This window comes from Phocoena phocoena, chromosome X (assembly GCF_963924675.1).
Source record: "Phocoena phocoena chromosome X, mPhoPho1.1, whole genome shotgun sequence".
Classification (NCBI taxonomy): Eukaryota; Metazoa; Chordata; class Mammalia; order Artiodactyla; family Phocoenidae; genus Phocoena; species Phocoena phocoena.
The window spans coordinates 17,843,984-17,871,822 of record NC_089240.1 but is presented as its reverse complement, the minus strand read 5'-3'; the positions used below and the strand labels follow the sequence as shown (position 1 = coordinate 17,871,822).

Below are 27,839 nucleotides of genomic sequence, written 5' to 3'. Positions count from 1 at the left end.
GTCCAAGAAAGTTTTTAAGGTATCCCAAGAGTTAAAAGCCAGAGGCTCTGCTTTCTTGTAGATGGGGCTTGTAATTGCTTTGATCAGGCTGAAGAGGATACCAGGGGTTCTTGGGTTAACACAACATAAGTGGGCAGGTCCTTGGACAATGGGTTGCTCAGATTAGATGCACAAAAGACTTTGGGGTTGGTGCTGAAGAGGTGACACTATTCCTTTCCTCTTTGTACATAGAGGGAAGAAGTTGTCTCTGACCCCTTTAGGACTTTCTCTAGCCTGTCTGATTTCGAAACAATAGCTGGTGAATTATTTGACCAACATATGAAAAGAATCTCTACTCTATGGCCCCAAGTAGGCAAAGTTAAAAAACAAAGGTAAGAATGTAAGTCTATCAATTTAGACCTTTACCTTTGTCACAACTGTATTTGGAGTTACAAGAAAACATCTCTACACATACAAGCAGGAAGATAGGACATTCTTAAAAGATTTTCAAAGTTATTATCCTTCAGAAGACAAAGTAACAGATCCATTCATTAACAATTACACACGCTCCTGTGTATACACTGGCTCTTACTAACAGTTTGTAATGTATAAATGATACCTCTTCACAAAGGAAATTTCAGAGACTTGAAGTGTGCCTATATGAATGTCTGATGATATGTCACACTATACCCAAACGTTCTTCTCTTTTTAAAAGCACTGAAGAGACTTAATTCAATATACAACCCATCACCCTGAGACTAATGACACTGTTTTTGCCAAATTTTTTGGTGCTGAGATATTTATCATAGTGCTCTGTTCCCCTGCATTACTAAAACATTTTAAAACATTTCAGAAGTAATGAATTTTGATACACAATATCTTTCAAAGATCCTAGAACTACTAAATTTGAGTACCAATCTACAAACTTCACCTTCACCTAAATTTATTTTTTTCACATAATACTAGTGATAAAGTCTTACAATATTAAGCTATAGTATATTTGGAGATATCCTAATTTTGCTCTTCCACAATCATTCATTTACTGAATAGAAACAGAGAATTACCTACGGTTCAAATATAAAGAAATATAAGCTGAAAGGTATGCATTTGGTTAAGTAACTAAATGCAAAAAAAAAAGTGACCTTAAATTCCAACATGGAGTAATTTAAATAGGTATTTCAGAGTATTCAGAAATGACCCAAGGTGTTATCTATTTTAAATAAAACCTTAGTACTGATATTTTTTACAAACATGATTAGAAGAGATAATCTTGGGAGAACATGAAAGGAACAAACATTCGAAAAGAAGGAATATGGGAATTAAAAAGTTTTATTTTCATTAGAGGAAAAACTCCACAATTTTATGTCTTTATTCACTGAGCCACTCTTCACCTCACAGTCTCCTTAACTTTAAAAGGCACTTATCCAGTGAAATAAGCCTGCATACATCAAAGCATTTGTTTTTTATGTGGCTTAATTTTACTGTAAAAGTTGGACCGTGTTGAGCTGCTCACAATTTGAATTTACACATATGTTTTGGTAGTTAATATTTTCATGTGCGTTTCACAGACAGTCACATATATAATGTGTGTGTGTGTGTGTCTGTGTCTGTGTGTTATATTTAAAGAGAAAGCATAGAGAACACAGTTTCTCACTTCTGAAGATGGACAGGGAGTCCAAGAGAGAAAGCCAACTTGGAGACTACAAGAAGCTAGTACTTTGTTTCTCACCTATTGTACACCATCTTCCAGGAGTCTTTCTCCGTAACCAAGAAGTTCTGAGGGTTAAATCAGAATTTCTTGATTGGTTCATGAGAAAGTTCAGGGGAGGAAGAAAATAAGAATCATAATTTTTTCCATTAAGTTCTATAAATCACCCACAATGTTTTCACCAAAGGTGATACATTTCCATATCCGATTACTTGCATTATCTCCTGTTACCTAACACTTATATTAACTGCAGCCTTTGTATTACTGGTATCTCTGCTTCTGTGGCAAGCTGATTTAAAAACTATGGGTATAGCTTAGCATCTTGAACCTACCGCTCTCTCCCCCTTCTTCCAGCTCAGTACACTATTTGGTAATATTTTGGCCTCTGAAGGCCAAAAGTTTATTTGGGGGGCTTCATGGTTTACATTTGTATATGCTATAGAAAACTAAATTGAAGCCCATTTTATTTTTATTTCATTATCATTCATGGTATTCTTTAACTTCTCCAAAACATAAAATTGAGTGACTCTGCTAGGGAGACATGGAGAAGGAAGACAATCACATCACAGTGAAAGACTGTGGGGATGAATCTTTGGTCATATCACAGAACCTCATTCCCCCCAAAATCAGTAAGCTATTTTAAAAGAACCACAATAATACAGGTTTTTAACTAAAATTTTTATAAAGATATTTGCATAGGTTAAATTTTAACACCATTTTGTATTTGCATATATATGGAAATTATTACATTTCAGCCATTCCTTTCTATGTTTCATTTCTGTTCTCCTTGCAAAGACATTGGAGATACGTGTATTTTAAAATAAAGAGTCTTAGTCACCAAAGCTAAGGGATGAAACAAAGCATTGTTATCTAAAAATCTACAGAGCCTATTTATAAGAATTCTGAGAAGAATAAAAGAAAGTCTATACTTATGAAAAAATTCAGCTTAAATTTAATTTAGGAATCCAAACGAAAAACATAATTAAAAGGAACCAAAGCCCTAGTATTCAAAAAGTAACATGTTTAAAAATCTACAGCTTTTCTATGAATAAGTTTTATAATGTTATTTACTGGTAGACATTTAACAGATATGTGTATTTGAAAATACTAGCAAATATTGCAATAGATGACTATATTTATCAAAACAAAACCAAAGAATGTGTATATATGCATTTATAAAGCTAAATAAACAGCATTCTACATCTTTATTAATAAAAAGTTTTAGTTTAAGAACTTCCATAATGGTTATAAATACTTTCACTGTAGAAGTTATCTTTAGAAATCATTTTATCAGAAATGCAACAACTCAGACAAAAAAGGTAACTCAGTGTCAGCTCTAAATGGGGCCACAGTGAACTCTCTTTGCCATTTGTCTCAATTTTAAATTCCCCTTATTGTCCAGTATTAGAGTAATAAGATGAAAGGGAATGTGAAAGTGATCAGTGGTTACATTACCTAAAATTTCAGCCACCAAGCTGATCAGAATATTAATTTAGTGGATGAAACATATTTAAATCCTAGGGCTAAATAACCTGAAAAGAATGTGAGACTTTTAAATTATCTCTTGAATTTCCTATTTTATGATGTTCTAATGTGTTTCCCTTTCATGCAATAATTTTTTATCTTCATTAGGCAGTTAACTGTTATCTACTAATGGCCCACCCCTACTACAGACAGAAAGTAAATCAGGGAATTGTGACTGGCCAACTTTTGCCTTTCTGACAGATGTAGGAAAAGGGACATAGTTATTGACACTGATATGCAAATGAGTTGCACACTTAATAAGCCAGAGCTGGTAAGAACATCAGCCAACAGATACATTTGAAACATACAAAATAATCACTTAATATGGAAACCTTCTAAAATTCCATGTAAAATAACTAAACCATATTAACTGTACGTTGACACTGAAAGATGTTTCTAATAATAAAAATAAATTAGCGTTAATCATGTTTAAAACCAATTAGTCTTTTCCTGGTGAAGCTAGTAAGAACTGCATAAATAAGAAAGAAATCAGGATGCAGAGATCTGCAGAAAAAATAAAGTGGTTCACAGGAAGTTACCAATATTAAGGTATCATACAACTTATCTCCTTTATATAAAGACTTAAGATAATTTTAGTTTGATGACAGAAAAATCATAAAATATTATATTGGATAATAAAGTAATGAACTGATTTCTCTAGGGAAAATAAAATATATAACATATCAATATGTGGCAATTCAAAACCAGTTTCCACACATCTCATCAAATCCATGATATTCAAGGTAAAATAAAAGAAAAAAATCTACCACCATCTCATAAATGACATACTACATAAGGTAGAACCTGAAATAAAATATTACTATGAGTAACTGAAAACTATGATGCATTATTTCTTTCAATTTTTGTTGTGTCTCTTCGTGATATTTCTCCCTTCCAAAAGAAAACAATTCATGTGCTCTGTTTTAGAATACCAATTTCTTAGAATCCTAACAGAGTTATTTTAGGATATTATCATAACCATTTATTAAGCAATATGTTAAACACAATGCTAACATATTTAATCTCTGCATTCCAGCAACATCTTGTGTTTACAGGAATAAGAAAGGAGGTGCACCGCAAATACTGCCATTTGAGGTCTCAGTTTTCAATATTTTGGTTATAAGGAATTATAAGATAAATACTTTCTCTTTTGAGAAAGGAGAACAGAAGAAAATAGGCAAGAATTTAAAAAAAACGTGAAAGAGGTGAAGAATGGAGGAGAAATAGTCAAGTGAGAAGAGATGAGGATGGTAAAGGAAAGGAGAAGAAAACTGAATTAGAAGAAAAACCTAAAAAAATAAAGACAGCAATTAAACAAATTAAAAGAGAGAGAGAAAAAGCACATCAGTGTTAGCCAATACTGTGGTACTGATTCCACTCAATGAGCCACTCCTTCCTTCCTGCTGAAGTCCAGGGGCAGGGCGGTAGGGTGAGAGGGAGGGAAAGGGAGAGCTGGGTTTTAATGGTTCACCACACTCTCCATCCATTCTGATTACATTGGTTTCCCTTTCAAACAATACTTGCCTGTTGTTCTGGGGTTGAAGGAACAAGAGGGTGAAGAAAGAGTAAAAAATGAGAGACTAGAGTGAGAATAAGAGAGAATAAGGGAGATGCCATTGAGAGTTACATAAATGAAGTTAGAATGACCTTTTGAGATAACTCAATAGTCCTTTAACTTGTTCCCTTCTCCCCACCCCCTCTGCCATCACCTGCATTCTTGTTCAGCAACCATGTACCTACCATTTGGGGGTAACAAAACACACTAGTTTACAGTGTTCATCTTCCATCTCTCACTGATCAATGTCTAACACCCTATTTGTTGTAGTCTATATTCTTCTTGACTATCCCAACCCAGTTATTTCCCAGTAGGATTTATAGCCCCATCTATTGAACCATTTCTTGCCATAATGTAGTCACCAGGCTCCAGAAGACCTTCCAAAATAATAGTGAATATGTTTTAGTATATACACAAAATAAAAGGAAAATTTTCCAAATGCTGGATTCAACCATCACATACCCCACTCTTTTCAACTGATATTCCTAAGAAGAAAATATCTGTTTTTAGTATGGATAGAATCTTTATAACACTTACACACCAAAAACAGCATTGACATGAAATTTTAACAGATTCATTAGGAATATGCCCAGATAGATTTAATAACTATAAGTAGTCTCATCAGCTAAAAAAAAAAAAAGTGTTAAAAGTGCACCATGAGGGCAGAGCTGTTGGTTCAAACTATGCCGAGGTATCTCCCAGAGAGGAATGTAGTGGCAGATGAAGTGGAAAAAATCTTGGGAGATTCCAGCAGCCTTTGAGGAGTTGGATCTTCACTGGCAGGGAAGACATGCAATAGGACTCAGTCTGCTTTGCTTGGATGTTCATGATTTTTTCTTCTTCCTACCTGGCAGCCACAGTTTCTCAGCCACAGAAGTAGGTTGATTAGAAAAGCTTAAAAGCCACTTATAATAAAGAATATAGCAACGTGAAAAAGGACATAAGACTTCCAGTTTCATTTCAAATAAGAAAATGTACTTTTTTAAAAAATGAGCAAACTAGAAACACACAAACACACACATCTAATTGGACATCTTGAAGATATACCATACTAGCAATTTCAAAAAATAGTATTTGAATTCATCTGTGATTATTTAACTTTCTCAGACTCTTAGGGAAAAATTTCACATTGCTTTTTTAGGTATTTTATAATAAGAAAAGTTATCAAATTTTATATTGTACATTACTACCTGTAGCAGTAGGAAATTTTAGAATTACAGAAAACTACTAACTGGGCTAATAACATTCAAAATATAAAACTGAACATTACTCTTTTCATTATTGAATCTAAATTGGTATAGAATAATATTGGCAAAATCTCACTATCCTGGTCAGTTAATTACTGGATTAAAATATCATTAAATATGTATTTCAAATGTATTAGGCCATACTTTAATGTAATTATTATATCATAACCAACCCCTAATGTCCCTGGTTATGAACACAAGGACAGAAGGGGTAATTGCAGACTGCAAATAACTTATACTTGTTTCAGCTAATTTAACAACCTAGCAAACCTTTTGTAGTAATAAAACTCAGATAATGTCCATTTCCCCACCTCTGTATATTGTCTGGTAAGAAGTTAAAAGCACTGCACAGACCACAATGCAGGCAATAGCAAGAAAAAGAGGACAGAGTAGGGTGCACTTAACGAAAGGTACCATTCTTGCACAACTATGCCTCTACTTGAACACAAAAAAGACAATCTGGTAATTGATCACATTATTAAGGAAGGCTACTTTCATGGATTTCAACATAATTTCCTGACAGAGAATGTCTCTATTATCATCCAAAATCAATTTGTAGGTTGTAGTAGCAGTCTGTCAAGGAACTGGGCTCCAATTGGCCCAACTGTTGTAGTAGGTAAAAAAGGGAGGAAGGGAGGTTGGAAAGTTAGTTTCTGTTGAACTCCTAATGTGTGCCTGGCATTGTGTTTTACATATCTTGTCTATCTGAAGGAAAGGAGTGAGTGAAGAAGTGGCAGTCAAGTGAAATTTCAACCCCACTTCTAATTTCAGTTCAGCTGAACCTACCCCAGTTACGTAAATTCTCACTTCCTCTCTTCTTCTCTACCCTTGGCTCCATGTAATCTCTCCCTGAATCCTGGGGTTTACCTACAGGATTATTAGAATTCCTCCCCTTTTGTTTGATAATTTTATAATTTGACTTTGGGGAGGGAGTATAATAAAACTGAAGTAAGAGCATGGGCCTTGTAGTCAGTGAGCTTTGAGCTGTGGGTGGGTTAAATAATCATTCAATCTCCACTTACACCTTCTTCATAGGATTACTGTGAGGAGTAAATGCCATAAAATATGTAAACTACTTAACATGATGCTTGGCACACTGTAAGAACACAGTAAGTGCTGGCTATGGTTATTATTATTAAAAAGATAAAGTTAAATAGTTACCATGACTCACTTAAAACCGTAAGTCAGTTTCAGAGCAAAAACTGAAAGCAAGTTCTCCCAACCATCATTCTGTGCAGTTTTTAATATTTTAGAATATTCCTGTGATGCAAAGATGTGTTGACACATTCTCACAGTATATGAATATCACCAATCCATAGAGATTTTATTAGTTCACTTGAAGTCTTTTAAAGACTTTCATATACAATAGACATGAGAATCTTTGCTCCACAAAGAGTATCATTTTAACAATTTTTCATTAGAGACTGATCTCTATCCTCTTAGAATTGACCAATTGGAAATAGGCCCAACTATCCAACAGATGTCGTATTTGTTAAGGTCACACTGTAGAAATGGAGGCAGCATGAACATTAGAAGAAGCAGCTGCTTTATCCCACTGCCCCAAATCCTCATCCTAGGGGACAAGAAACTTTACTCAAGACAATCGCTTTGTATAGTTTCTAGTAATGAGAACTTATCATCAAAACTGTCATAGTGTAGACAGGCTCTGTCGATTACCAATAGTCTCCATTAATTAGTATTAGCTAACAATAATTAGTATTAACTTTACACCCACACATTTAATTTTCCAAACTTTCATTAACTTTTATTCACTTAGATAACGAACTCATTGAAGAAACATCAGAACTTTAATTATCAGTGTTCAGGAGCCTCTCCAAAATATGACAAACTTCTCAGTTTATTCAAAACCAAAATTGAAATAGCGTCTGCCTTAATATCAGAATCACCGAGAAAGATCAGACTTTTCACATGAGTCTTCTTACCCCCAAAATACAGCCTTTCTTCTATGACTAGAACATGCAAAACCAAATTTAGTTTAAAGGTACAACAGGAAATAATTACTCACTCTGAAGAGTTAGTGAGCCATAAGCAGAATATTTACCAGGAAAAAAAAACCACTTTCTTTTAAAATGAGGATTATTAATCAATAATCAGATTATTTAAATTTTAACTTCATTTTTAAAAAAACTTTATACTTTATTTTGGCAGAGATAGATCAACTGAGACAGAAAATAGTCCAAAATGAAAATCAGATGATGTTCATTTTCTCAATCTAAGATTAAGAAAAATTGCCCTTGAAAATCTACCATAGGCACAGAATGCCACTGTCATTCTTAGCTAGAAAGGGAGTTGTGAGGTTCATAGAGCAAAAAAATTTTATGAACTTATTTAGTTAAGTGCCAATAGTTTTAAAACTTAAACTATAGTCCTCTTTTGGGAAATGAAAAGCCAATTCAGCGATTCCAATTTAAAATTTTAAAACTGACATTAAAATAAACCAATCTGCCAGACACTTTAATGAACAAATCAATGTTAAAGTAGATGAATGAATGCGTGCTGTTACAAAACATATCTACTAGGTAATTTGATAATTTATAAAATGAAACTTAAAAGTTATATCAAGAAAAGGTTGAATTTGTATGCACTGTCACTTTAATTTCTATTCCAAAATGATCACCCCAGTTTATAGGGTAATATTATCCTGCACCTGTCCATATAGAAATGTACATCTAAACTCAGCCACCACCAATATTTCCTCATGTTCGTTTAAAACTATGCCTTACATTTCTTCGGATAATTAAGAAAAATAGTCAGTTATTTTTTAAAAGGCTATTCAATTATTTTGTACACAAACAGGCCTTTCATTCCACTGGTATTCTTTCAAAGCTTTAGGCAATCTTTATATTAGTGCCTCCCACTGACTTGTAAGGTAATTATACATACCACAGTCTGATGATTAACTTGAATCACTTCATCACCAGCATGGATCTTCTTGCACCGATCTGCAGGTGACTAAATTTAACATAAAGGAAATGATAAAGAGCATAAATTTTATCAGTCATTTCTCCTCTATGGAAACACTACAGTAAGTTCACCCTTTTAAATTAGATCAAGAGTTAATTATAATCTTCAAGAAAATAAACTAGCAAAAATGGTTACTAATATTTGATATACTATTTGTATTCTATGTATAACTAATGACAGAAAGCAGGAATGTAAAACAATATATAGGTATTTATGTTGTAAAAGACTAATATGTTTCTGACAGCATTAAGGGAAAATGATAACTGCACACTTTAAAGAGACAACCCTCTCAGGCTCTATTGGGCAACTGGTTCAAAAATATATATGTTAAAACATTATCTTTTAAACATTGATCTTTTTCATTTAATACAAATAATTCACATTAACGTCAGCAAACAAATATTTTCAAGTACATGCTTATGATCAGCATCAAAGCTTTGTCAACTAATGATGAAACTGCTAATTTATTTCATCATTAATACCATCAATCCTGAATAAATGAGAAAAGCAAATTAAAAGATGGATTGCCACTAGTTCAAAGTTATATTATATAACATTCTCTCTCTAAGTATCTAACTACAAGAGAACCCTATTTCTTATGTTTCATACACTGTAACGTATAGGCAAATAAAATCACATTAAATAAACTAAAATGCCAGCATTTCTACAGGATGTAACAATTTTATCATTTTTTTCCTTTACTTCCCAAAGACATTAAAAACAAAAACAAGCAATAAACAACTTTGGTTAGCTAATGTTGACAAGTTTTATGAAGTCTTTAGGAAACTAAAATGAGATTTGAGACAGAAATTTTATAATATTGTAGGTATGGATAATGAATTTAAAATTCTATTCTTTATTTTCCCTCTAGTGACTATCGATTATTGATTATGCATATTATTAGACGTTTTAACGATAATATGCATATGGACTTTTGAATATACATAAAATGTGTTTTTATGAAAAAATATATTCGTGTATTCATATGTGTGTTAAGTTATCAAACACAACTATAAATACTGTAATATTACTCATTCGTATCTACTGAAAGGTAAAGAAGAATGATATGGTGATGCAATCTGCTATATAGTAAAATGCTACTTTTGAGACACTGGAATAGGATTTTCTTTAAAAGTGACTTCCAGTTCCTTTAGTTTTTATTCATTTCCAATTTCCAATTATTTCCAAAATAAATAAGTCTTAAAACAATCAAGTTAACAAATTAAAAAATCCCCAATAAAATTATTTGCCAGAGGCTGGAAACCGAGATTAGGTGGTATCTCAGGGAATTCCAGTTACTGAAGTAATAACACAAGCATACAATTAAGAGGGTAGTTCATCTAGGATGTGAACCCAACCCTAAGAATAGTGTCATAACAAGAAAAAACAAGTATTTATTTTACAGCAACTACCAAATCAAACAAGTACCATGTAACATTTCTGAAAAGTTCCTAAACCGAGCTGTAACTATAGAGTCAGTTCCTGTGCTTTTGGCTCACAATTGATCTTTTAAAAGGACAGTATGAAAAAAAAAATCAAGCTAATGGCTCTAAGTCATGATGTAAAAGAAAATGATAGTTGGTACATAAAATTCAAAGAAACTGAAACAACTTTTTGCACAGATGAGTAAAAAAGGAAGTAATTCATACAAACTATAGACTTTCAGTGTTAAAAGAGCTATTTTATTCAAACCCCTCATTTTACATAGGAGAAAACTAAGAAACTAGGGCACAGCAAAGCAAAACAACTTACCCACTTAGTGAGCAGCTTTACTAAGACTCAACACAGATCTAATGATAAATGACTGAGGGTACCAAAAATAATAAAATATTTTCAAGAAAAAAAGAATTAAATGATAACTCTTAATATATGGTTTATATCTGAACTACTCATAGAATTAATCTTTCTTTGGTCACTCATCCATTTATCAAATATTACTGAGTAATATAAGCAATGCATATAGCGCTCAAGTTTTTTTTACAGACTCCATACAACATACAGAGATATGTTCCTATCAATTCTTCAAGATACAGTTAGTTCAAAATGACCATTTCTGTGATTCCTTCCCTGATTTCACTTGGCAATATTTACTATTTTTTCCTTTGTCTATCTATGCAAATTTCACTACCTGTTTACACAGATAAACCCCTACTTTTACTCCTTAGGGGCAGCAAGCTACTTTAACTTAAAAATTGTTTCAATACCTAGTCCTAAGCCTGGAACACAGCAGACATGAGGCAGAGGTTTGTTAAATGAACAAATGAATAAACAAAGTATCAGGGGAATGTACACACCAATGAGAATGATCAATCAGCGACAAGAGCATAGTTTATGCAGCATCTCACTGCATTTAAAAATTTTAAATAGTTGACAATATGCATATAACTGATATTCTTGATCCCATATAACTCCCTTATTTAATATCAATGTGAAGCCAGTAAAACAATCCAACTGCAATGTATATTATGTTTCACCATTCACAAGAAACTAAGTGAAGCGGAGGGGGAAAAAAAATCAGTAAATGATTAAAGTAATAGGTGAATCAGGTGAAAAGAATGTTGTCTTTTTTAAAAGAAAATGCTGGCAAAATGTTGAGAACAATAATAACTTGAGATTAACTAATTCCACCTCAGCCTTCTTTGAAGGAACATGGTATAAACATGCAACTTGTCAGAATTTCTAAAAGAAAAAATTTCAAAGCTCAGAACCTGCTTAAGAGAGTGGGATGGAAATCTGGGACAACCAAATGCAGAAAAAATGACTTACTATGCAATTCAAATCTATTACACTGATCGTGTTAATGTCCAACACAATCACTTCACATTTCTGTAGCTCTTTCTTTATAGCATAGTATTTCATATTTATTAGCTTATTTGAGTTTCACAACAACCTAGTGAGGTATGTAGTGCAGATGATATATTATTTGATATATTATTTCCAATTTACAGTTGAGGAAATTAAAGCAATGATAGGGTAAATGACTTGCCAAATATTACACTGCCATTAAAATGCAAAATTGGGTGTAGGGCCTAGGCCTAGGGACTCTGACCCACTGCTTGCAGTGGTTCTCAAACTGGAGCATGTCTCAGAACCACCTGTTAAAACAGAATCTCTTATTAAGAAACAGGCTGGTCTCCAGAGCTAATTCAGTGGGTTTGGGGTGGGGCATTCCCAAGGGAAGCTGATGCTGCTGGTCCAGGGACAGACCTCACTGTGAAAACACACTGATCTATACCATGCTGCCCCTCCACTGAATTAAGTTCAATTATACTTCAAGTATTCAGAAAGCCTGACTTATCTGATGTTTCTTTCTTACATGAGTTAAGTTTCCTAATAAAACTAAACTGTGTGACAGATGGAAGTGGATCTTTTAGATGTCACAATAACTTGTCATGAATCAGAAAATACTTAACAAAGACAAATCTCTGGCTGTGAACAAAAAACATCCGATTTACTTCAGGTAAACAGCTATTCTAAACTAACTAAAATGACTGAAATTCTCCCCAAAAAAGCACTTACTAACTAAATATGTCTTTTTAATTTTATACCCTAATCTGTCATGTCCTCAGAAGTCAACCTCAATTATGTGAGTTACATAAGTTGTTTAACAATAAAAGGAAAAACACACACCAAAATATGAAATGTTAGAATACTTACATTTTCTGTAGTTCCAGTAATTACATGGAGGCCATCATATGTTGATTTAATATACATACCCTAAGAAAAAGACAGCATAGAAAAATAAGTGAAGCAACTGAAATATTTTCAAGTATATTATAACCTCATTTACAAAAAAAAAAAAAAGCCCTATCAAATTAGAATTGCCATTGCCCCAGGGATGAATCCATGATCCAATAAGGCTGTCTTTAAACTGGTAAGAAATTCCTCTCTGAATATTTTGGCTTCTAAAGTTTGCCTGAAGAAGCCTGTACTCAGCATAATCAAATGATTTCTTGAAAAGTGAATTAATTGCCTATGAAACTTACAAAATGCAGCATGGTAATTCAATATCCTGAAGGAAGAACACACCTCACTCCCCTCAAAATCCATACTACATGTTCTGTGGCAAAATAAAAGTTACAATGGGAAATTCAAATATTGCGGTGTTATTAGCTTATTATACTTGATTCATATTACAAAATAAAAAGTAGGTTTCTCCAGAGCCACTACAGAACTACTGGAGACAGAAGGATGATAAAATATTGATTATGTAAAAATTTTTTTCTGTCCCTCTTTTGTGGTATCCTACATTTTCTGCCTTAATTTCTTATTGATGAAGTTTTAATAATTACATCCAATCATCTCTATATCAATCATTAAGAGGTGGAATTCCCTGGCGGTCCAGTGGTTAGGGCTCTGTGTGCTCACTGCTGAGGGCCTGGGCTTGATCCCTGGTCGGGGAACTAAGATCCTACAAGCCTCACAGTGTGGCCTCCACAAAATTTTTTTAATTCTAAACAAAAATTAAAAAAAAATAATTCGGGGGTAATGTGTGGCAACCCCTCCTCCCAACAAAGAAGGTGAGAGTCCATTTCCATTTAAATAAAGCGATTTTAGAGAAAGCTTCATTAAAGTTTAAAGATTATCCAGAAACCTTCAAATTGTGCAAGCTTTAAGAGCAAATGAAAGCTTTAAATTATGCATAGTGACAGGACCTTAAAAGAAAAAATATCACAAGAAAGTATTCACATTTTTTTTTTTTTTTTGCAGTACGTGGGCCTCTCATTGTTGTGGCCTCTCCTGTTGTGGCCTCTCCCGTTGCGGAGCACAGGCTCCGGACGCGCAGGCTCAGCGGCCATGGCTCACGGGCCCAGCCGCTCCGCGGCATGTGGGATCTTCCCGGACTGAGGCACGAACCCGTGTCTCCTGCATCGGCAGGCAGACTCTCAACCACTGCGCCACCAGGGAAGCCCTCACATTTTAAATATTGCAATATTTTCACTTAAGTAAATCAGAAAAAAAAATAGATGATTCTGTGAATGGACTTTTTTCCTGTCTAAGGACGATTCTGTTACTTTAAATTCTCTTCGGGTAAAAATTAACTGAGTTTTACGTCAAAAGTGCTTTGCATCTCAAAATATTGACTTCAAAAATTAAAAAGTACTAATTTTAATAAAGTTGAAGTCTGAAACATAAGGGACTTAATAACTAACAACAATCATTTCAGAAAAAGCATATGTTTTAACAATTATATGAAGTAGACAATTACTATGTTAATTTCCTATAACTTTATGTCAATTATATATTTCTATACCTGAATATACATGTGTTTTCACTGAAAATAAGTAACAAATAAAAACAAGAAGCAGTAAGTTCATGGCATGCAACTATTAAGAAGTCATTGAGTAGGTTTTAATTTTGAAAAGTCATTTTAGTAATGTCATATGTCTAAGATGTTGGTACCAATTACAAAAATGGCTGAGCCTGGATCTCTGATGTGAAACAAAATGAATGTAATTTTAAAAGATGTTAATTTATCTGTGAATTCTATTGTGCTAAGGACTGTTTTAAGTGTTTGACATTTATTTCACAATAGCCTGTGTGGTACAAACTGTCATTATCTCTGTTTCAGAAATAAGGAAACTGAGGAGTCTGCCAAAGGAGGTGAAGCCAGGTTTCAAGCCCAGGCAATCTGACTCCTAACCACACTCTCTACCATGAGGCTCCTAATTTACAGATTTATTAACAAGAGCGTTGTACACCTTCACTTTTCTTATTAGAACATAATATTTGGAAACTAGATATTGAGTCAAACATTCACTGTTTAACATCTATTCTAAAAAGACTAAGACCTCTCTAGCACACATATACTACGTGCAAAGCGGTTATAAAGAGTAACTGGGTTTGATATTTTACAAATTTATTTAAATCACCCATCTCTTCTGACAATTATAAGCAAAAGCTTATTATATTATTCTCCACACTTCTTTCAACACTGTGCATTACTGATTATGAATTAAGGTGTTGGACAAGAGCTCTATATAATTTCTTAAATGATTGGGTCATAGAGAAAGTCTAGTCTCCTAAGATAAATGTTTAGAAAAGTCATTATATTCATTGGGATCATAAGAACTCATGAAGATAATCTAGTTATGACTAATGAAATAAAATTCCTATGTAATTACTGCACATACCAGGAACTTTTAAAATGGCAACTGTAAAATAAAGCAAGTATCTATTAGTTATAGGAAGAGGATTTCATCATTATTTATATATAATTAAATGTTATGTAATTTATACTAAAGCTAATTATTTTTCAGATGAAAAAATATTTTTTAAATGCTTAAGTAAAGAAGGATAGAGCTATGTATACAGAGTTCAGTTCTAGCAACTTCATAGCTATGAGCAATAAAATAGAAATAAAGCACATCTTTAAAATGCCACAAAGACTGAAGATATTTTGTTTTACGCAGTATTTTCATTTCTAACCTCAATAAACCATTAGTTGTAACTGCTTTTAATAATCAAGACTGACTTCTTCAGCTTTTTTATCTCCCTCTGGTAGCACTAATGAGAAAAATGGCCAAAAGTCAGGAACCAAAAGAAAGTAAGAGAAGAAACAAGTTGCTTGGATGAGTTTCAAACTAATCATCTTCTGAATAATGAAGAGTCCACAGAAATACATCTGATCACTTGGTCACCTCTGAGAAAGGGTCAAACAGCAGGAGGACATGTAATTCAAATGGCTCTTTTTCTGGAACTGAGATAAATCTGGTCTTCCATTTCATCAAAATCTTCATTCTTCCTTCTTGCATTTTTTTAAACCAATTAATTAATTCTGGAGCTGACTCCAACAGCTCCCTCTCTTCTGTTCAGCTTGCCAAAATGACATTTGCTTCACCGTCTCCAAATGTCGGTTAACCAACGGGAGCCAAAGCCACCTCACAGTCAAGGCAATGGAAGAAGGCATATTTGGAGATAGTCCAAGTGCCTAAACAGCAAAAGAACTCTCTGAGGCAAAGAGGCTCCCCCAAGGATGCTCCCCAAGCCCTTTCCTCTCTATTCAACCTCTCTTGGCTCTGATCTAGTTTTGATATGTTCCAATAGCTCTCATTTTCCTTCCTTTAACCTTCTGCTAATTATTGTTGTTTAAAAGCATTTTAGAAGCTAGTTTGATATATTTTAACCATTACTAAGAACATTTCCCACCATTCCTTATAATGCTCAGGACTGTCAAAACTAAGACATTCTAGGAGATTTGACTAATTAGGTAGAAAGCTGATGAACAATCTATCCAGTTTATCAGTGCAAGAACAAAGCAGTTACCTTTTACCTATGTGAGATGTTCTGTTTTGAAAGAGCCAGAAGACTGTCTGCAGATGTTTTAAGCTGATTAAACTTCATTAAAGCTTGGTATTCTCCCACATCTTTCTATTTCTTTCCTTCATTTAAACACTTCCTGTGGCTAAGCACATGCTAAGTGCAACCAAAATCCTCAAATCTATTTCAAATGTGACTGACTAAACTTACTTAAAGGTGGCTGATTTTTAAAACGATGCCTTGAGTAACTCATATAAAATTTCCATTTAGTCATCTCCCCTTTAACATGAATCACAAGAAATGGTTTTACACTTAACTCTTTTTATTAATATTCAACACGTTAGCCTTTTCTTTTCCTCCCTTGGAATTATTTCCCCAATGAAGTGTTGCTGATTGTTCTTTAAAATGGATTTCTCTAAGTAGTTCTAGTTTTAAAGTCATCCTCCTAAACGTGTCATACCTCCCTTTAACAATCCCAAGTTTAAATGTGGGATAATGGAATAAACTTTGTTAAGTTGTACCTCATTTAGATTTACCTGGATTTAAACCCTGCCTCTACTGTATATTACCTCTATGTCATACACGGCAAACTGGTAAGGACCTGTGAGTAGGTAAGGATACCTACTCTATACAGTTGTGAGGATGATACCTGGAAAATGGTAGGCACTCACTTGTTCTCTTTTCTCTACCAGCTGTCTTCCAGACCAACTGAATCTGGTACTTAGCATTTTAAGTTCATGACTCTTTCAAAGAGCAGACCCAGCTCTATGTACTTGAAATTTAAAAAATGAAAGACCTGTCCAGGGCTATACCTTCACTGAAAATGAAAATCAAGCTTTCATCTAGTCCATTAATGAGCAATGTGTTGACTCACTTCACATGGTTATTTTCCCCCCATTATTTCAGTGGTCATTAGAGGGGAAAAAACAGGCTCTTTTCTTAGAACAATACCATCCTCAGAACTGCAAACTCACAGAGCTAGAGGGAGCTTTAAAGAGGATCTAGTCCATCCCTTCCTACCCCCAACATTCTACAGATGTTAATATCAAGGCCAAGGAAGTTAAATTTACTCCCTCACCTGCCCCAGATCACACTCACAGCTCTATTTTATGTAAGTGATTTGTATCCAGGTTTTCTATCTCCTAATCTAATTAGTTCATAATTTCCCACTCTGCAAATCATGCTTAGAGAGATTTCTTTCCTTCAGAACTACTGAAAGGGTAGATATTGAAAGGAAAATCTTTAATACTATGGGTGGAAAGATGCTTTAAATAAAACTGGACGTTGTAAATGTGACCAAAAAGAATAGTAAGAATTTAAATCATAAATATTACTTCAAATAAGTTTATAAACATTAAAATAAAAATTTTAAACTAATCAAAGATATAACATAGATATAACACTTATAGGTTACAATGATGACATACTTTGGCTATGTCTGAGATGCTGAGTTCCATCTTTCCAGGAAAATACAGATAAAAGCCACAAAAAGACAAGGAGCTACAGTTACCCAAAAGTAATTTGTTAAGTAACAGGAGAAAAGTCACTCTATAGAATAGAGGGCTTCAAACCAAAAACTCACTGGTGACCAACAAAGGCTTTGCCCTCGGAAACAGTTATACACACACACACACACACACACACACACACGCACACGCACGCACACACGTGTGTGCACACACACACACACATATAAGGCTGAAGAAGAAAGGCCACATAAAAAGTTAAACCTGCATAGAGATCTTTAAGAATATATTATCTGAATTAAGTTGTTAACACTAGTTTTCAAGATTTCTACTCTCTAAAACATCATTAATAGTATCCTTGGAAAATTCACCTCTAGGGAGAAAGTAGAAACGCTGTAGCAACAAACTAACAGGTAATAGTTGTGTAGTAGGTAAGATATTCTACAGCCAGTTTCTTGTTTTTTGTCTCTCCCTCATTAATATTAATATTATACGCTTTCTTTCTAGAGGCTCATTAAAGGAAAAGCTCTCCCCTGGGTTAAATTTAGAACCAATACAATTTTTAATCAGGTGAACAAAATATAGAAGATGATTATCTTTATTATGACATAATAAAAAATACATCTCATAGATGTTAGCCTAGTTTTAGCAATATCCACCTGCTTACTCACCCTTAAAAGAAAGAGTAGAATTATAAAGAATATCAGGTTTGTTTAGCTTACACAACCTAAGGGAAGAGAGACCTATTAAAACTGGAACAAACAAAAGCAAAATAAACAAAACACTCATTTTCATGGGCAGGTAACACTGTGGTTCTTATTATAAAACTCATAACTTAAACTTCCTTTAAACCTAAGGAACTTTGGTAGGGGGTGAAAATGTAACTAAAGCTAATTTATTTAGCAAAGTAAACAGGATAATTCAGAAATCACCATTTTAAATTCTCTTTCATTTTCATTTACCTTTATAAAACTTCTTATCATGACTGACTCCCACTACCTCAATTCCTCTAGGGAAAAAAAACCCCAAACCATTCAAAGTTTGTTAAAATTCATGGATTCTCATGTTTGGGGACTGCTCTGCCCATACCATTAGCCGTCTGTTGATGGGTGGTGGCTTTGATAAACATGGTATCTCTTACCAGCCCTTCACTTGGTTTGATGTTTGCCAGCTGAATCACTTCAAGGTGGGCAGACTGCGAAACTAGAGGATCTGATGACAGGGATATGATGTGGTCACAGACTCCAGAAAGAGTTTTACACTGAAAGCAAAAAAACAAAAAGCAAAAAAACATTATGGTAAATACATGTTGTAAGTAACATATAAATCACTTTTTATTATAACATTTTTTACAAGGAAAAGTAAAAAACAGTAGAAGAAAGTAGTTTGCATTTTATTCTATGAAGTCTGTATGAAAAAGGTATTCAGGTTAAGAAATACCCACACATAAAGCACACCTATATTCTAAATTATGGATATAAGAACTATATATCAAAATATTCAAGAAAGTTATGGTCATGTTTTGTTTCTATTAGTTGATTCATCAGACCTAAAATAAAATGATTATTTCTAAACAATCTTAATAATCTGAAAACTTCTTGATGCCAACCGTTAGATGGAAGTGAATTCAATAAGTTCAAAAACCTTGATGGTTTTTACTTTATGATCAGAAAAGTTTAGAAAACAATCCAGCCAAAATCCAGGGAAGATGAATCTTCCAAATCTGCTCGGTGAACACCTCCCACTCATTTGTCTAGACTCTCCTGCTCAAGGTTACCTTTCCAAGCTCCCCCTTACCTCCAGGCAAAGTTTGGCACTCCCTCAATCCTGCTTTCTCAATGTTCTATGAACAGTCTGAAATTGTATGATAACTTCATTCTGAAGCTCTCTAAGGCAGGGACCATGTCCTACTCATCTCTGACTTCTCTTCCTCCCCTACCCCTGGTAGACAGATCCTAGAACATATTAAGGCAATTAATATGAGTTGAATAAACTGAAGAGCAAATGAGCTTTAACAATTAGTAGACTCGCTTGATTGAGGACAGAAAGCTAGTGCTTTAGTTAGTATAAATCTATTCATGCTGATAGAGAATAATAGATTTAATGTATGTTACATCCATAATAGTATGGTTAAGACTGAGACATGGTAAAATCATGAAGAAAGTAGAACATAAGTGAATGAAGCTTGGAATATACTGTTCTAAAATGTTCTGGCCCTTGGATGCTTCACAGACTCTCATTTACTTACTGAAGCCTGGTTGTCCAACATTGGAGGTTGTTTAATTTTGTTTTTGTTTTCTTGCCTTTACTGTAGGAGGAGCTACAATTTTGCAGCACTCAAGGTGTCACCTTGTATTCATCTCCAACATGCTACATTTGTTCTTTGACCACTGCATTACTGTACTGTAAGGGAGAGAGTCCCCTCCTTCTGGTCAGGACTCTTTATTTGCTGCATTCTGTACATGGTCCATGGCCTCAGTCTTTGCTGGGCTCAGCTTCGTCACCCCACAGAAACTGCCAGGCTAAATTTCTCCCCCTTCTTGCAGTCCTGCTCTTTGCTTTTCACGGCTGCACTTTTATTGTGGCTATCAGCTCCTAAGGACAGACAGTGGACAGCATGCAGAGCACATGGGCTTGGTATGAAGATATGCAGGCCATCACCACACTGCCAGTTACTTGCTGCGTGTCTGTGAGCAAGTTGTTTTATATCCTTGAGGTTTAGTTTACACATGTAGAAAATGGGGTAATAAAGATTACTTTACATGGTTTACATGACTAATCAGGATAATGTATAAAAAAAAAAGTCTGATATGGTTCCTATCCAAAGAAGACACCAAATAAATGCTTATTCTCCCCTGTTGCTTTCCATAAGCTCAAAGGGCTCAGCTCTTACTCATGGGATGAATTATGTCATATTCTTAATGCCATGGCCTTGCTGACCATCTTACAATGACCAGTAATCACACTGCACGGTCATGATGGAGAGTTCACATCTCTTTACTCTCTCTGATATTCAAGTTTCAGTGCTCTCAAGAGATACAATGAAGGTAATTACCCTGAAGAGCTGCTAAACAAAGTGCCAACAGGAAGACCACCTCTCAGAGATAGGGAACCTTACAGGGCCAGCCAGCCTCATGGGCATGTGACCTGTGCACAAGGGCCTGCATTTAGCATTATGCTTTGCTGGTGCCATTTTGGAATTCTTAATTGTTTTTGAACAAGGGGCTCCATATTTTCATTTTGCACTCCCATATTATATAGCCCATCCTGGGACCCCAGTCTCTGTGTGTGTGTGTGGTTTTATTTTTATTTCTCTTGAAAATACTCATCAGCAGCCACGGGGGAAAAGACAGAATGGCAGCACTTTACAAAATCTGGCTACAGTTCAAATTGCTACTGTTTGGCAAGAAGAAAAACAATTTGGGGCAGATTTAAATCTTTTAACTATTCTTTTCCTTCCATATGTGGTTTCCTTTTCATTCTTATTTTCTCTTTATCTCAAGGGGGTGGAAAACAATGCTAATGTGAAGGGTTTCTATATAGGATACTTAAATTGCATGATAATCTGAAAATCAGTAAATCAGTATGCTAAAAAGAACGCTTTGTGGTTTCTACAAACTGGGGCTTATTTCAAGAGTCCAACGTATAAATAAATAGGAAGGTAATGGATATACAAAAATGGCTCAACATGTGTGCATTACAACACTCAGGGCCTCATATAACACGCTGGTAATGAGCAATAGTAGCTCTCCTATTCAAGCACTGGAAGCACTTAAAAGTGGAGTAGAAGGAAGAAAGGCAGAAATACTACATTGTAGGTGTTTTTACAAAAAAAGCCCCAATTAAATCTACTGTATTAAGTCGCAAATCATTTTTCCAGATTTCTCTTCTTGAGTAATTTTGTTTGCCAAATGTCTGCTATGTGCTAAGTCTGCCAGGAATACGAAAGATGAGCAAAACACTGACTTTACCAGCAAAGCTATCAGGATTTAATAGATTAAAGATTTTGGAAAAAATAATAGAAAGACTTAGAAAAGAAACTCCATTAGAACCTTGCTGCCCGTTTTAGAGATAATGTACCAGAATCTTTATACTGTAGCAATTTGGCACTTGGCTAAATAAGCCAATTAGAAGGGGTATAAAATGGCCTGGCTTTAAATGCTAATTCTATACTCATTACTGTATCATACATCAAGCCACTGCAGGAAACCACATTAAGGGTACTACAGCAAAGTTCCAAGGAAGTTATTTATTTTTATTTATTTATTTACTTATTTATTGAACTTGAAGTAGGGTTTAGAACTTCTTTTTTCTTTTTTTATACAATTTTTAAGGGTTACTTTCCACTTACAGTTATTACAGAACATTGGCTATAGTCCCCTTGCTGTACAATACATCCTTAAGCCTATCTTACACCCAATAGTTTGTACCTCCCACTCCCCTACCCCTATACTGCCCCTCCCTCTTCCACTGGTAACCACTACTTTGTTCTATATATCTGTGAGTTGGCTTCTTTTTTGTTATATTCACTGGTGTGAATGAAAAATGTTGCCTGCCATATCAGCAAAAAAAGGATGCTGAGGCCACCAAGCCAACAGCCACTACTGCTGCCCCCCAACAGTGAGCCCCGAGGGAAGTCAGAATGGAGACAAATGGGCTGCCCACTACCAAGCCCTCAGCCACTGCAGCCATCCTCAAAGGTGAACCCTGAGGTGACTTGGGATGGGAAAGAACAGGATACTGGCCTTAGATAGCTAAGGTGCATATCAAAAGAATGATTTCAATGAGCCGAGGCTCTTATATCTTCCCGTACATAGAAAAGTACTAAATTCATTAACTTGAGATGTCTGGTTTTCTTAACTAACATATTTTTATGTTCCCACTACCTGGTCTTTGTTGCAAAAACCCATGCATATCCTGGCCCCTCCCTTATCTCTTCGGAGCAGTCCCTCAGAGATATCTGAGAGGCTGCCTCTAGGGCTTGAGTCCTCAGAAACTCCGCCAAATAGAACATAACTCTCAGCTTTTAGATTGTGTATTTTTTTCAGCTGACACTAGTTTGTTGTATTTTTTAGATTCCACATATAAGTGACATCGTAGAGTATTTGTCTTTCTCTGTCCAACTTATTTCATTTAGCACAATGCCTTCCATATCCTTGTAAAAAGTGAATTTTTTCCTTCAGTGAATTTGTGATATTATGTTGTTTTAAAACACAGTATTATCTATTGCTACCTAGTAGTCCAGAAAAAGAAATTAACTATAATATACCAAGAAAAATATATTCTTTATTATTAAAAGTTAACATCAACATTATAGAGCACCTACCATGTGTCCCGCACAACGCTAAATACTTCATTATTTCATGTATCCTTTTAACAACTTCCTGAAGTAGGTAGTATTATAGCCAGTTTTGCAGATGAGAAAGCAAGGCTAAATAAATAGACAAAGGTCATTGCCTTGGCCAAAAAAACCCCCAAAAAACCAACTTGAATCCTTAATCATTATGCTTACCATCTCTTACTTCGATCCTTGAATCTCCATTTGTTTCTGATCAATTTCATTTTTGTATTGTTTAAAAGCTATGTCAGTATTAAATGGATGTTGTATAACATGTTTAAACTACACAGTATAATAAAATATAAGGTGAGTCTGCAAGTGTTCTTGCAATTTAGAATACAGTTTAGATAAGGACTAGTAGATCTGAGACTATGAAAGGCACAGCTCTCTGAGAAAACTTGAAATTTTAGCAGCAAAAGGACAACTCTTTTCTAGCGAGAAGATAACTGGTAACCACTTGGATAAAGGGTATTCTTCTGCTATTTTTGCAATATAAATACCAAAGGGTTTTAAATTCTATTTATCTTTAGTTCTAAAAGCAGAAGGAAATTTTTAAATTAAAGCCTAGTAAATAATATGTCTTTAGTAAAGTTAAAGGGAACATAAAATGGCAATGAGTATTATAACTGATCCTCTGGATTCTGTTTATACTACCCAAAATGGTGACAAAGGATTTGTGACTGAATAGCAGTTAACAGAGGGCTAGCTATGACTTAAGAAACTTTTAAAACAAAAGAGTGTCATGGGCTGGATTTAATGGTATTGTCTTTTTTTCCTCTCCAGTTGTTTATATTAATTTCAAATATGAATTAACATAATTACAGAGCATATTCTCAGGAAGAAATGGGACGTTTTCATACTCTGTTCTGTATACGTACTATATTTTATATAGGTTTGCATATAGTGTATGGCTGGTTCACCCAAATCTAAAAGGTCTCAAGGGGAAAAAAGATCTGAATATAGCACGGTTAGTATAAAATAAACAGCGGTTTTTAAAAAGTCGTGAAAGCAACATTTTAGTCACTGTGAAGATACGAAAAACAGCAACCTTACGTTAATATACTAACCAATTAGCAGATAGCATTATTTCATTATCTCTGAACAGCATTCTTTCATTGTCACTGAATTTATTATACACTTTTTAGATTAATATGTGAAGTTTTAGCTTTTGTATTTTAAAAAGGAAATGTAGAAAGCATTCTAAGTACAGACAATAGTGAAAAGCTAAGGAGTAGGTAAGAAGTCTTAAGTTAGCCTCCGAGGACACTCAGCCAGACATGATTGAGCTACTTAAAGTATTTTTATTTATGTTTTTCTAAATAAGTGGAATACTGGTTATTCTTCTGAGTATACTGGAGGAAATGAATGGAAATATCTTTAGATTTAAAAATCAGACATTCATTTGACGAAGGAAAGAACCTCAGGTTCATAAGCTTAACAAAAGGTTTTACAAAAGGAAATTTCTACTTTCAGATATACACATACATAAAAGGGACAAGAGTATAAAACCAAGATGAACTGAGGAAACAATAAACAGATGAATATGCATTTTAAGATGGCAAGAATGATGTGAAAGCTACAATCTAAGTATAGCTTAAATAATCCAGGTTTCTTATCAGTAACCTGGAAAACAATAACAAAAGTTTCATTTTGATAAAGAGTGTGTACATATTAAAATAGTTATTGATATAAATAATAGTTCAATTAAAATAGTCCAGAGGACAGAGCATATTTTATTGTTTGGTTTATATATTAGTATAATTCAGTATTATAAATCACACAACTCTGTGCCAACTGAGCAGGGTATTTGCACCATCTTTGGTGAACAAGAGAGGCTTTGTTTTTATAAAATAGTGCAAATTTATTCCATATTAAATAGTGAGAACTTTAAATTATATAAGCCTCATTCAGAAATACAGTATTTGTAGTACTTGCCAGATCTCTGTTGAGCTAGCAATTTTGCATTTCTAATTATAATGGTACCCTAAACCTACTGTATAGCACAGGGAGCTCCACTCAATGTTCTATTATGACCTAAATGGGAAAAAGAATAGATAAATGTATAACTGAATCACTTTGCTGTACATCTGAAACTAACACAACATTGTAAATCAACTATAGTGCAACATAAAATAAAAATTTAAAAAAAGACACAGGAGTGAACAATCACAGGTAAATTTGAAAGGGTAAAATTGATAAAGAGAATTTAAATTGATATTAAAAAGTATTAATCTACATATATATTCCCCAACACAGGAAGAATTTCTTGCTCATATGAGTAAAGAGAATTGAATAGAAAGTTTTTTAAACTTAAAAAACTAATACAACAGAATAAAATTTCAACTTTAAACTCACGTAAAAATTATATTTGTACACAGCAAAGGTTAAAGCGTTTCAAATAGCTTCAGAAAGCAACTATATTTGTAAATAAATAATAAAGGTCATGTGAACTTTGTTCCAACAAGGTCTGGAAAACTCTGCAATCCCTTTAGCTTTCAAACGCTGATGGTGGGGAAAAAACACAACAAAACAATTAGCAAAACGGAAAGAAATCACCACCACCACTGCTTCATTAAGCCATGCATTCATTCAACAATCACTGGGTATCTGCTCCATGATTCAAATGCCACTGCTATCTATGCTCAAGGATTTCTCAACCTGGGACAGTGTTTCTGGTGATGTATTTGGCTTTGTCCTTAACATCACTGACATTAACCATGCTGTCCTTGTGTTCCTGATCACGGAAAAGAAGCAATAACACTTTAAAATAATAATCATCTAAGAATGATGAAGTCAGTACGAAACAGTGAGAGAACATCAGTCCCAAATGTGCACCTATATTGATGAGCAAGAAGTGGACGCATGACACTTCCAACTTCCAACTACTTTCCTGAGACATCCTGGTCTGAATTAAAGGTGGGACAAGAGCCTCCATTGCTCCTTTGATTTCTGATAGGGAAACAGTCAGCTGGAAACCAGAACTGGATCTGGGAAAATCTCCACCCTATTTGCCTGCTCTCTCAGGGGCAGGAAGCAGAGCCAGGCAGGCCTGCAGGGAGTCCCCAGACGGATGAGAGGAGTACTCATTTGTGGGCACACTACTTTCCAGGCTCAAGATTAACAAGGGTCTGGACATATTAGTGGCTCGAATAAGATGTAGGTTATTAGGAAGATGATTTAATTTTACTTTAGACTCAAACAGCAAAGGTGAAGCTGTTCATTATGATTGGATGAGCTTCTGGAAAATCCAGGCACTATATATACAGCTTATGGGCAAATAGGGAACAAACAGCAGAGACCTGGGAGCAATCTCTTTACATAAAGTAGAGAAATTCAAAGTTTCCATATATGATTTTATGGAGAAAAGAGCTAATTGCATTGTACCAGTTATTAGTTTACTGGTTCTCAGCTCCGAATTCACCCTTCAGTGTTTGCTCTATGATGACAGGCAGGTCTCTTCAAATATATCTACTTCACAGTAAGGACAATGTTAAGTTTGTGCCAGTAGAGGGTGCTGGAGGGATACTGCAGGGAGAAGGAGGCTTCTCTTCCCTTTGGGCAGTGTTTTGCTTTTTCTTGCTTCTGCTACAAGGTCCATCAGTGACACACGTGTGTGGGGACATCCATGATGCCCAGACTATGCAGTCCCTCAGTGACCTCACAGCCTCAGTCTGGGCTCAGTGACCACCATCCTGTGGCCCTCTCAGCCTCATACCCACGTCAGCACCCCACTCTCTCTGTGAGCTCTCCTATCAGCATCACTTGCCTGTATCCTGGAAGGTTGTTTCCTGCTTGTCTGGACCAGCTCTGGTTTAGGCAACTCAATGAAGCTGCAACCTGACTGTTCTAATGATTTCTGACCCTCAGTGTGGGGGAAGGCGTCCACCTCAAGCTGTCCTTCCTTGGGTACTCTCCCCCAGTCCTAGGGCATGCTTTAGAGTCTCTTTACATCTATATCGGTACTCTTCTATCACAGTTTAGTAATTATTTAGATTAAACTTCCCTTGTTTAAGTTACCGTGTGATATCCATCTCCAGACAGATTCAATTATCTTTTTGAAGAAATCTTTACATTTATAGTGACAATAACTATAGTTTTTAAAAATCCATAGTGTCTTTGATCACATAAAGAATAGTCTTAGATTAAGATAGTCCTTCAATTTCTCTCTCTCTCTCTCTCTTTTTTTTTCTGGTACGCGGGCCTCTCACTGTTGTGGCCTCTCCCGTTGCGGAGCACAGGCTCTGGACGCGCAGGCTCAGCGGCCATGGCTCACGGGCCCAGCTGCTCCACGGCATGTGGGATCCTCCCAGACCGGGGCACGAACCCGTGTCCCCTGCATTGGCAGGCGGACTCCCAACCACTGTGCCAACAGGGAAGCCCCAAATTTCTCTCTTTTATGTGGTCATACTGTTTTCTACTGATCTTGTGAGTTAGTCACCAAAGATTTATGGCATTTAGACCTTTGAAATCACAGACACTCCAATCCCCCAGCGTAATCAGAAAGGCTAATTTAGTTTGTTCACAGCTAGTAAGTGCCAGAATGGGGTCAGGACACAAAATCTTTTTAACTCTCAAATTGCTGCTCTTTCTATTACATTACTCAGCCTCACTTGACTCAACAACTAAAATGAACACTCTTTGAGAGTGTGGATTGTACACTCTGAGTCAATCTGAATATGAAAGCATTTTACAATGCATAATGTTTTCAGCAAATGTGATATTAGCAAAAACATCCATAATATACCAACTTACATACTGTCTATCCAAATCATAAAGA

General features: G+C 34.9%; 1 protein-coding gene across 4 annotated transcripts in view; it reads right to left on the bottom strand.

The window, feature by feature from the left end:
* CNKSR2 (connector enhancer of kinase suppressor of Ras 2) overlaps positions 1-27,839 on the bottom strand; it is a 258,302-nt gene that overhangs the window by 125,063 nt on the left and 105,400 nt on the right. For all 4 annotated transcript variants that reach the window (XM_065900458.1, XM_065900459.1, XM_065900460.1 and 1 more), the window contains exons 6-8: positions 18,866-18,985; positions 12,656-12,715; positions 8,918-8,986 (exon numbers count right to left, since the gene is read on the bottom strand). In XM_065900458.1, the coding sequence (XP_065756530.1) occupies positions 8,918-8,986; positions 12,656-12,715; positions 18,866-18,985 (249 nt within the window). The remainder of the gene's footprint in view (positions 1-8,917; positions 8,987-12,655; positions 12,716-18,865; positions 18,986-27,839) is intronic.